The sequence below is a fragment of the Bombina bombina genome, chromosome 5 (genome assembly GCF_027579735.1).
Source record: "Bombina bombina isolate aBomBom1 chromosome 5, aBomBom1.pri, whole genome shotgun sequence".
NCBI lineage: Eukaryota > Metazoa > Chordata > Amphibia > Anura > Bombinatoridae > Bombina > Bombina bombina.
Genome location: NC_069503.1, coordinates 219,370,056 through 219,382,405, shown reverse-complemented (window position 1 = coordinate 219,382,405; position 12,350 = coordinate 219,370,056). Strand labels below are relative to the sequence as shown.

At 37.1% G+C, this 12,350-nt stretch overlaps 1 protein-coding gene across 1 annotated transcript in view; it reads right to left on the bottom strand.

The window, feature by feature from the left end:
• CUL2 (cullin 2) overlaps positions 1-12,350 on the bottom strand; it is a 284,056-nt gene that overhangs the window by 102,917 nt on the left and 168,789 nt on the right. The window contains exon 11 of the mRNA XM_053713847.1: positions 3,179-3,286. Coding sequence (XP_053569822.1) covers positions 3,179-3,286 — 108 coding nt within the window. The remainder of the gene's footprint in view (positions 1-3,178; positions 3,287-12,350) is intronic.

The following is a 12,350-nucleotide window of genomic DNA, read 5'->3' as shown; positions in this document are numbered from 1 at the left end:
CAAGTTTTTGAACACAATTAACAACTGTATGTATGTAACACAAGCTGTTTATTTTTTTGAACTGCCGAACCTTGTACGATGGCACCAAATGTATAACTTCTACTGTAATGCTCCATGATTCTCCCAATAAAAAACAGCTTTGAGAAAAAAAAAAAAAAACATTAATACAAGTGGATTTACAATCTTGGCACCATGTCTCCTGTAGGACTTAATGAGGAACAAGTATTCTCCCATTTCCTCTAATTGGATATTGTCCACGCTAAGTATTGTCACTTTAAGTGTTTGAAGAAGTGTATAAGTCAAAATATCAGATCTGCTGTGAAAGCCATTGGCGATTATACATGTATAATTATTGCACAATGTAGATTTTATTTATTGTGTTTTTGTATGATCAATATACTATTCAAATAGAAACTAAATATATTTCAGGGAGCATTTTCATTAGATTACCATCAATGTGGCTATTTAAAGCCAATCAGAAATAGTGACATTATGGCCCAGAAGTCGTCCCACATACTACGGCCTCCAGCTTGCTGTGCAACACTTTGTTCTGTTGTTTAAACCCCTTTCCATTTGGACCTAGCCCTAATGTTGAGATCCGATTGCGCCTAACTTGAGAGTGATTACCACTTTGAGGGGCGGGAGATCACGAGTTTGGTGTTCTCCACAGCACCAGTTTGGCTGCTGTAGCGACTGCTGGTGCCACATTTGAGACCACCACCCTGTTTTAGTGAGCTTGACTCTATTGGGCCCTCGCTTCGGTTCTTCCTCTGACTGCCCTGTATAACCATCACAGGGGCCGTGCTGTCCAGGAAATGGCCGCCTTAACATCATATGTGATGAGACCATATGTAAGCAAGTTCAGCTTGCTGATAGGCTCTATTACCGAGTCTAATGGAACTGGAAGCTTCCTGTACCTACCTGACTCACAGGACACATACTATACTCTGCAATAGGAGTGGTATGACTTGTCGCCATAGGAGGAAATTAGGGAGCTGGTTTCTTTGTATTTTCATACAGTACAAACTTGTCTTTTGAAGTTGTTATCTAATTTATTAGAATATGATTGATGTCTCAGATATAAAAATATTGAATTACTAAGGTTTCATATCTGAACTTAAATTTCTAAAAGGGATATCAGTCAAGAGTGCTGTTTATGATATCTGTGTTTTCAGTAATTTTATTAATATATCATAGCACCGGTATTACCTAATGCCTGACTATTTCATCCTCCTGACCAGCTCACCTAATGTGACTAAGCCTTTACCATAGCATAACACTTATACACTGGATAGTTCAAAACTGCTACAAACAGGACATTTTATAAATTGTTATTATTTCTTTTATTTTACATATGGCTGTTGTATCTCTGCATTTATAAAGAAAGGGGGGGGGGGGGTCATGTTAAATAGTATCTTCTAGAAGACATACAATAAGATACAAGAAACTTACAGACACTAGTACTTCCCAATGCAGGCTGGAATCTTTCAGGCTTTAGCATCATTAAACCTTAATAAAAATGCCCAAATGTAGATATTTGAGAAACCTGTTGCATATAAATGTTTTTTATTGAACAAATTGTATTTAAATTTGGATTGAGCCTGTTCCTGTACCCAACAGCTAATAACAGCGCTGTATTTTACCAGAGTAACAAACCAATTTAAACACTGTAAGATCCCGGCCTGACCTTTTAGCTACAAACATGCAAGCTTATTTCTTATGTGATTGTGTTTGGTCCAGAAATTGTTATTTAAAGGAACATAAAAGTGCAAAAAGAGAATACAGGTAGCCCTCAGTTTACGCCGGGGTTCGGTTCCAGAAGGAATGGTTGTAAATCGAAACCGTTGTAAATTGAAACCCAGTTTATAATCTAAGTCAAAGGAAAAGAGGGAATTAAGTTCGAGGCTCCTCTCAAAATTGGCATAAGTAACACCTAATACATTATTTTTAAAGCTTTGAAATGAAGACTTTAAATGCTAAACAGCATTATAAACCTAATAAAATAATCACACAACACAGACTTTACTTGCATTTTTCTGCAAACAGTTCTTTCTATGCATTCCAATCTGGACTGATTTATAGACAGAAAGATCTTGTTCCTTTGCAAGCTGCTCGATAGCTCAGGTCTGGTTAAACTGATTAATTTCAGCTTGTTTGGCTTGCATATATTTGCTGCAACACAAGCGGACAGCTCCACCTACTGGCTATTTTAACCAATGCACTGCTTCTCAATGCTTTTCAATAGCAGTCACAAGACTGAAAAAAAGGTTGTTATTCTGAAACGGTGCAAATTGAACCGTTGTAAACCGAGGGCCACCTGTACTCTAATAAGTTAGAACATATAACTGTGTTTATACCCTGAAAATGAGTCTAACATAGCTCCAGATCAGTAATTCATTACTGGGACCTAGCTGTGCACATATATAGAGCCACCGATTACCAAGCAGCTCTCAGCACCTGAGCCTACTTATGTATTGCTTTTCAACAAAGGATACAAAATGAACAACATAAAATTGATAATAGAACTAAAAAGTCTCTTTAAATGGCATTTTCTATCTGAATCATGACAGTTTTCTAGTGAATATATTCCAAGTACAGCCTGAAAAGGAGCAGCCTATATTATTTATGTATTTTTTATTTGACCAGTTAAGTTTTTATGGAGGTCCATCATTGAGGTGGGAGACATATGTAAATTGAGCGCACCAGTTTTTTTTTTTGGGGGGGGTTAGGTTGCCATTATTCAAACAATGACAGTGTTGTGTATCTATGAATGTGCTCAAACACAAAATTAAATCATTATATTCATAAAAATGAACATTGTCCCTTTACTGCCTAATTATCTCATGAACGCAGAATCATTTGTCATGATTACACACACTATAAACTATTCTTCCACTTCATAAGCTTTTAATTAATTTTATCAGGTACAAGATGAATAGGGTTTGAAGCCAAAACCTCTTGGAAGAGATACACGGTATTGAGGAAATGACAAGTTAAGTCAATTCACCTTGTTAAAACCCAGCCACCTGTTCATGATTTGCACATTTCTCGGAAATGACGGGATTGTAAATCTAATTAGCCTTTATTACACACATGTAAATAACCAAGCTCTGAAATAAAGGCTTAAAAGCAATGAACATTCTTGTATTATCTATAAGCAAGAGTTTTACTGCAATACCTTGTCTAGCGCACTCATAAAATGTTGATCTCCATTCAACACCGTGTTGACTAGTTGGACAAATTTACTATGAACTTCCAATACGGATTCCACAAATTGAGTTGGCATCTGAAAGTACAAAGGGGACATTAGTAAACAGAAACTATGCATTCCAAAGCACTTTACTCATTCTGGCACCTGCTCAATGTGCAGTGAAATTGCTTCCCAGGGATAGTGAATGGGTCATCTATATTCATAAGAATGGGACAAAAACCTGCAGTGCCAGTGAGCTATTTCAGAGAATTGTTAAAGCATGATCTAAACAATAATTGCAGTTGATGGGGAAAAGTGGTTTCCAGTTTCCAATTATAGTACACCTGTTTGTTTAAACCTTGTTAACTTATTTATCCTAGAAATCTATATATGAATAAAAAGGGACATTCTAGTGTAAACATATAATATTCTGTTTTAGCATTTTTCAACCTTCTGAGCAGCAAATACCCAAGGCAACAATACACAAATATTCATGATTCTAAATACTCCAATTAAAAAAACTTGGCACATTCCACAATGATAAATTACCTGGCACACTTCCTACAGCTTATTTATGTTTACTGTAGCAGAATCAATATCAGGACAAATTAAAAACCAAGTATGGTAGCACTGGTGTTCAAGAGCTGGATATAGCTGGTGATTGGTGGATACCTACATATGCTATTATTGAATAGATCTGGTTAGTTTCTTTTTTAGAAGAGATAATGCACAGTACTTTGTAAACAATGTTTACTCTAATTTGTATGCACACATAACTTATTTTGAGAGTGTCCAGAAGGTTCTTTTTTACTGCACACCGCTGGTTTCCCGCCCCAACATTTTAGATGCAAGGCGGGAAACCTGGCTGCCAGAAAAAATAATATCACTAACACTCTATCAACCAGCTGACTTGACCGCCATCTCAGTTAATGCTACTACAATATTTTGCATATTTTGTAATTGCAATTGATACTGTGCTAAAAGAATACTTCACCACTAGCACCAAAATTGAATAAAACACGTTGATGTTGTGCTACTAAATTTAGAGGGGAGAACAGACATTTTTTTGCATTGGGATTGATAATATTATACTATAATATTTACCTACAAATAAAAGTTTGTAACTGCATTTTTTATTATACTCAATCTCCTAGTATCCAAGATTTATGTTTTATAAAGAATAACTTTAGAGAAATTATAGTGCATGCACTAAAATCCACTACAGCTGTAGTGGTAAAAACAAATACATAAACAGATTTAAAAGGATGAAATAAAAATAATAAAAATGCTCCGTTTGTCTCAGCAGTGTATATATTTTTTTGACAAATTGCCCTAAGCCATATGTGTTTGCTAAAGCATTTTAGAAACACTAAATATATGACTTGCACCATACCCTCGAATGAGCCAATCAATGGCAAGAGGGGTCTCTGCATGCGCTAAATCACTAATCGGCACTTATCCTTAGTGCGTATGTTTAAGGTAAAAAACTGTGTACCACTGAGAATATCTACTATATATCCCCTTTTCCTCTTTGTTTTAATAAACAAATCAAGAAGTCACCATGCTTTAATTGTGCGGCAATTAATTTAACCATGACATTGCACACCTTAATAATAATGAAAAACTAGAAATTGGGGCAGTGGCCATGACAGGTCACTTAATTGCTAGCTGCCAAAGGCTTCTTAACTAATCTGCCAGAAATAAACTTCTAAACACACCATCACCTAACCATACACATCTCAAGAGACACAGCTGAAGAAGCCCATCAAACAGCACTAACCATTATTAGAATCGAGGCCAGCTGCAATTGACTGGATATTTTCTGAGGTCGAGGCCTCCTATCTAACCCCCCGGCAGAGTCCCTTTGGGCCTCTGTCGTTAAAAGGTACCTGGAGAGTACTAAATCTATCCACTTTCAGCGGGGATTCATTTACCAATTATACCGGATGGAGCCCGGGGGAGCTGTTCTGCTTGAGCAGATTACCAAAATCTTGGATAAACACTTTGCACGGCTTGGGAGAGAAGTAGCTGCAGCCTGGAGAAATGGCGGTGACACAATTCAGCAGAGCAGCATGGTCATTGTGAATATGGTGACCAGGGCCGCCATCAGGGGGTGACAGGGGTGACTCCTGTCAGGGGCCCAATGGGCTAGGGGGGCCCCATGAGGCAAGAACTAAAAAAAAAAAAAAAAAAAAAAATTTTTTTTTTTTTTTTACATTTTGGCAGCCACCAGTGGGTACTACAGCAGGGTGCTAATTGAGCATGGAAATGTTATTACAAGGAGTAAAGTATTAGCATTTGAGAGGATTTCTGAGTGTGCACTAAAACACTATGCACAGTGTGAGACAGACTTGGCACTTTGTTTGTAGAGTGTGTGCCTGAGTCAGACGGCTGATCACTTTCATTTACAGAGGAGGTAGGAATTACTTAGCAAATGTTTTTTTATTTCTTTGTGCAATTTAAGATTGTACCTTCAGTGTGGTAGTAGTTGTATGGTGGGGCCAGGGGTCCATGAAAACACATTTTTTAGCAGCAGTGTATTTATGATTTGACAATGCTGTAGAAATTCTATATTTAAAACCATGCAGAAATGTTTCCTCCTCAATACACAAATTATATATATTACATTTCAGTTTACTGCCCCTTTATGCAAGGACTTTCACGATACAAGGAGGAATTTTATCTAAGATTTTTACATCTGCATAACATGTTATACTCAGACTAAGATTGCTCAGTGTTGGAAATGAGACAGGTTAACATAAAACTGTTCAGTTTACTGTACAGCTGACTTAATTTTGAAATGCATACCAACAAGCTTAAATCCTGCATTTAACCAGATCTAATGGTATGAGTACCACAGCTTATGATTCCACCAAGACCATATAGAGTACAGCATTTTCAAAATCCACAAGTACAGCTGGCAGATGGGAACATTTGTACACTATATTTGAAGTGGTGCTCTTGGTTGGGGAAAATATCAAACAAACATATGTCAACCTTTTAAAAGTACTTTTCTTCATCTAGCCATCTACCCAGATCATTAATGTACAATTTTGAATTCACAGAATTATTTTTGTTTGCACATTTACAAATATGATTCTTTAAAAAGTGATCTCTTAATTTCTGCATTTTTTATCATGCATGTCACACACTGTTGATTTAGGGGATGCAAGGTGCATAAATGTTTCCTCCTGTGATTGTTCCTGTGGGTGTCTGTGTTTATGTCTTTGTGCTTTGGTTTGTGTCTCTATGAGTGTGTATGTATTTTTTTCTGTTGGTATCTCTGTGAGGGTGGGTGTGTATTTCTTTGTGCATTTTCTGTGGTTGTCTGTGAGGGTGTGTGCATATGTCTTTGAGCTTTTTCTATGGGTGTCTCTGTGAGGGTGGGCGTGTGTTTGTCTTTGTGTATTTTCTCTGGATGCCTCTGTGAGGGTGGGTGTGGGTGTCTGTGTTTTCTGTGGATGTCTCTGTGAGGGTGTGTATTTTTTGTGGGTGTCTCTGTGAGGGTGTGTGTATGTCTTTGTGTGTTTTCTGTGAATGTCTCAGTGAGGGTGTGTATGTATGTCTTTATGTGTTTTCTGTGGGTGTCTGTGTGTTTTCTGAGGCTGTCTCTGTCGGTGTTTCCTTGGGTGTATGTGCAAGTTTGAGTTTGTGTGTGCGTCCATTGTCTGTTCCTTTTTAGGACATTTTGACCTTACTACTGATTATTCACATCTTTCTACAGACTTTGAGACTAATGAAACCATTCCGGAAGTCACCAATCTACCATTTAACCTTTAAATTATTGTTTAGGCAGTTCAGGGCCCTTCCTTTCAGCCACTGCATGCTGTTGTCATCATTTAGTTGACATCTTCCTTTACAAAAAGATAATCAGAACTCCATATTTTGTTTTCTAAATCTCCTTTTTTTTTTTTACAAAACTGTAGTCTACCTCATTACTTGTCAGGTCAATGTAAACAAGTGCTAAGTGTCTGTTTGGGTGTCTGTGTCTGAGTTTCTTTGCGTGTTTGCTAGAGTGCCTATATGTGAATTCTTATGTGTGAGTGTTTGTTTCAGTGTATGTTACTACCTTTACAATATTTCCAAGTTTAAATAGACACTTAAGAATAAAGTGCATATACGTTTTAGTCACTTGGTCAAAAATTGCACATGTCAAAGGAGGGGGGGGGGGGCCCTGATCAATGGTTAAGTCAGGGGCCCCAAAATTTCTAGTGGCGGCCCTGATGGTGACGCCTAGTCTGGAGCCTATCACAGAAAGTAACCTTCCAGAGAAGAGGCAGACTGACATACCTCCAATTGATGGATGCCTCCGGGAGAGAGAGTTAGTACCGGTCGATACCGAGAACCTTGAAAAACTGGTCGCGTCAAACCTCACCACATCAACTCAACATGCTACCGCCTCATGTTCAGCACGCACGATGTCACTGAGCCGATCTGCCTAGAAGAAGCAAGAGGTCCTGCACAATACCCCACTGACAGTCATCCATATCTCACAGATCACTAAGCAGACATCACAAGGAGAATGGCAAATACCTAACGCGGTACACAATCTAGCTACGGTTTTGTACATTTTAGAAGATAACCTGCTAAGGGACTTTGGTGCACGACTGCTTGCTATGAGGAGACATATCCAGACATACAGGCAAGTTTGCTCAAGCTTCTATTGCGGCCCTATATACCCCAAGTCCCACATTGCTGTGCTAAGGACCGGTGTAGGTTAGGTCACTACATATATATATGGATTAAGGAGGCGAACAGTGAACCCCTCGCAAAATCTCTGCCTTTTTGAAAACCTAAAGCCAAACAGACTCTCTACCATATATTTGGGAATTTAGCTTGACCTAGACTTCTAGCTAATAATCATTTGAAAGCACAAGATAAAAAGCAATATTTATTTATATCTAGTTATGCAGATAATTGAATGTACTTATCCAGATTTACATTGTTTTTTCTAGGTATTGGATTATGATAAGAGCTAAAGTAATGACCTACAGGTTTCCTTTACATATGCAATTCCTTGTTTCTTGTTGTTTTTCTTTACATTTATACTAGTTAATTGTTTAATATAAGAGATGAGTACTTAACTCCCACTTACTCACATGACAACCATGCATAGTTTTAACCATTCAGAAGCAGTAATTTCGCCTCAATATTACCCTATTTTGATGTTTCCAGCTAATCTTAAAAGTACAAACCATTCCTTGTTGTAATGGTGTATTGGGGTCTCGCTCTCTGCGACCGGGATGGCGTGATCCTAACACCATCTAATAATAAGAAGGTATATTGCACCTAATCCTACTATTGAGACGGCTGGTTCACTAACAATCCTAATTTAGAAGTTATAAGTTGCTCCAAAAATAGAATTAATAGTTAAGGTTATCTATTCTATCACTGTTCTATCTAAGCTCACAAAAAACAATGTGCATATTAAATACAAACTACTAACTACCATTTTGAACTATGCAACTACTTAATAGATATACCCAAGAGCCTAGCCTTAATATGTCTGCATATTTATAACCCCTTTTTTTTTCTTTTATGATAAAGAAATGTTATTTATAGTGTAACTCAAGAGGGGCCCCTATGTGCTAGATACTCCAGGTAAACAAATATTTCCAGAAGGAAAGTTCTTTATTCCCCCTTCGTTATAAACATACAGCAAAATAAAACTAAAATATGAGGTCCAGACAATGAGATCCACAAGTGGTCTCTTCCAGTTAAGGTAACCTTCTGTAAGCGCCATTTATTACACATGGTATAAGGTCCAAGAGCGGCCTTTTTAGATAGATAAGATTGTATTGGCGTGCTGTTGAATTGTTTTTCTCTTCTTCTTACAGCAACTGTAAATATCATTGGCTCCATGTCATGGAAATAGAAGACATTGTTTATTACATATGCAATTCTAATATGTAACTCATATGATAAACCCTGTTAACTTGGAATGTACCTATTTAATGCTGTAATACTATGTTTGTCCGCCAAAACTTTACCTCAATAAAAATTTTTTTTTTTAAAAAATTAGAAATTAAATAGCACATTTTTTCTTCTTCTAAAGTCAGTATCAAAACTAACGCCAATCCATTAAATCCTAATATTTGTGTGTGTGTATGAACACAAAGGAAGTAGAATATTATATTCAGATATTTAATATGCCGATTATAGTGCTCTAGAAACAATGAATTGTTATATTGTAGATTGTGAAGGGAACAGAGGAGACCAACTACAGTATGAGTGTTTAAGTGTGTGTGAGTGTGTTTCTGCGCATGTTTTGGTGTTATTACCGTTACAATATTTTCAAGTATAACTACACTTAAGACTGATACATAAAGGGCAGTGTAGCTACCTGTTAAAATAACCATCCAAAGTATCCCACTCCTGAGTGTTTGCTGTGCGATGCTGTGACTCCCTCAGAAAAGAGTTGAGCAAAGATCTACTTCTGACATCCTCCCCACCAATCGGATGTAATATGCAAAAGGTTAAAGCAGTGGTCTCAAAGTACAGGCCCTGGGGCCATTTGCGGCCCACAAGATAGTTTCATATGGCCCTTCCTTGTTTAATAGATAAACCATTAATTTGAGCTGTCAATTCTTTTTTTAAGGCTTCTAAGAAGTGTAACTAGTTGATGTTCTATATAGGCACTTACACGATAAATAAAAATACAAGCGTCCAGTGTAAACTCCCACCATGCACTGCTTGGATAAATATAATTTCTTTCATTTAATTAGCAAGAGTCCATGAGCTAGTGACGTATGGGATATACATTCCTACCAGGAGGGGCAAAGTTTCCCAAACCTTAAAATGCTTATAAATACACCCCTCACCACACCCACAATTCAGTTTTACAAACTTTGCCTCCGATGGAGGTGGTGAAGTAAGTTTGTGCTAGATCCTACGTTGATATGCGCTCCGCAGCAAGTTGGAGCCCGGTTTTCCTCTCAGCGTGCAGTGAATGTCAGAGGGATGTGAGGAGAGTATTGCCTATTTGAATGCAGTGATCTCCTTCTACGGGGTCTATTTCATAGGTTCTCTGTTATCGGTCGTAGAGATTCATCTCTTACCTCCCTTTTCAGATCGACGATATACTCTTATATATACCATTACCTCTGCTGATTCTCGTTTCAGTACTGGTTTGGCTTTCTACAAACATGTAGATGAGTGTCCTGGGGTAAGTAAATCTTATTTTCTGTGACACTCTAAGCTATGGTTGGGCACTTTGTTTATAAAGTTCTAAATATATGTATTCAAACATTTATTTGCCTTGACTCAGAATGTTCAACTTTCCTTATTTTCAGACAGTCAGTTTCATATTTGGGATAATGCATTTGAATTAATCATTTTTTTCTTACCTTCAAAAATTTGACTCTGTTTTTCCTGTGGGCCGTTAGGCTCGCGGGGGCTGAAAATGCTTCATTTTATTGCGTCATTCTTGGCGCGGACTTTTTTGGCGCAAAAATTCTTTTCCGTTTCCGGCGTCATACGTGTCGCCGGAAGTTGCGTCATTTTTTTACGTTATTTTGCGCCAAAAATGTCGGCGTTCCGGATGTGGCGTCATTTTTGGCGCCAAAAGCATTTAGGCGCCAAATAATGTGGGCGTCTTATTTGGCGCTAAAAAATAAGGGCGTCGCTTTTGTCTCCACATTATTTAAGTCTTATTTTTTCAGTGCTTCTGGTTGCTAGAAGCTTGTTCTTTGGCATTTTTTCCCATTCCTGAAACTGTCATTTAAGGAATTTGATCAATTTTGCTTTATATGTTGTTTTTTCTCTTACGTATTGCAAGATGTCTCACGTTGCATCTGAGTCAGAAGATACTACAGGAATATCGCTGTCTACTGCTGGAGCTACCAAGCTAAGTGTATCTGCTATAATTTTTGGTATCTGTTTCTCCAGCTGTTGTTTGTATTGCATGTCATGACAAACTTATTAATGCAGATAAAATTTCCTTTAGTACTGTTACATTACCTGTTGCTGTTCCGTCAACATCTAATTTTCAGAGTGTTCCTGATAAACATAAGAGATTTTATTTTTTAAATCCATTAAGAAGGCTATGTCTGTTATTTCTCCTTCTAGTTTACATAAAAGTCTTTTAAAACTTCTCTTTTTTCAGATGAATTTTTAAATGAACATCATCATTCTGATACTGATAATGGTTCTTCTGGTTCAGAGGTTTCTGTCTCAGAGGTTGATGCTGATAAATCTTTGTATTTGTTCAAGATGGAATTTATTCGTTCTTTATTTAAAGAATTATTAATTGCATTAGAAATAGAGGATTCTGGTCCTCTTGATTCTAAATCTAAACGTTTAAATAAGGTTTTTAAATCTCCTGTAGTTATTCCAGAAGTGTTTTCTCTCCCTGATGCTATTTCTGAAGTAATTTCCAGGGAATGGAATAATTTGGGTAATTATTTTACTCCTTCTAAACGTTTAAGCAATTATATCCTGTGCCATCTGACAGATTAGAGTTTTTTTGGGACAAAATCCCTAAGGTTATGGGGCTGTCTCTACTCCTGCTAAATGTGCTACTATTCCTACGGCAGATAGTAATTCATTTAAGGATCCTTTAGATAGGAAAAATTGAATCCTTTCTAAGAAAAGCTTACTTATGTTCAGGTAATCTTCTTAGACTTGCTATATTTTTAGCGGATGTTGCTGCAGCTTCAACTTTTTGGTTAGAAGCTTTAGCGCAACAAGTAACAGATCATAATTTTATAGCATTATTATTATTCTATAACATGCTAATAATTTTATTGGTGATACCATCTTTTGATATCATTAGAGTTGATGTCAGGTATATGTCTCTAGCTATTTTAGCTAGAACAGCTTTATGGATTAAACTTGGAATACTGATATGTCTTCTAAGTCAACTTTGCTTTCCCTTTCTTTCCAGGGTAATAAATTATTATTTCAACTGTTTCTGGAAGGAAGGGAACTTTTTTACCAAAGGATAAAAAATCTAAGGTAAATTTAGGTCTAATGATCATTTCGTTCCTTTCCTCACAATAAGGAACAAAAGCCTGATCCTTCATTCTCAGGAGCGGTATCAGTTTGGAAACTATTTCCAGTTTGGAATATATCCAAGCCTTTTAGAAAACCTATAGCCAGCTCCTAAGTACCCATGAAGGTGCGGACCTTATTCCAGCTCAGCTGGTATGAGGCAGATTAC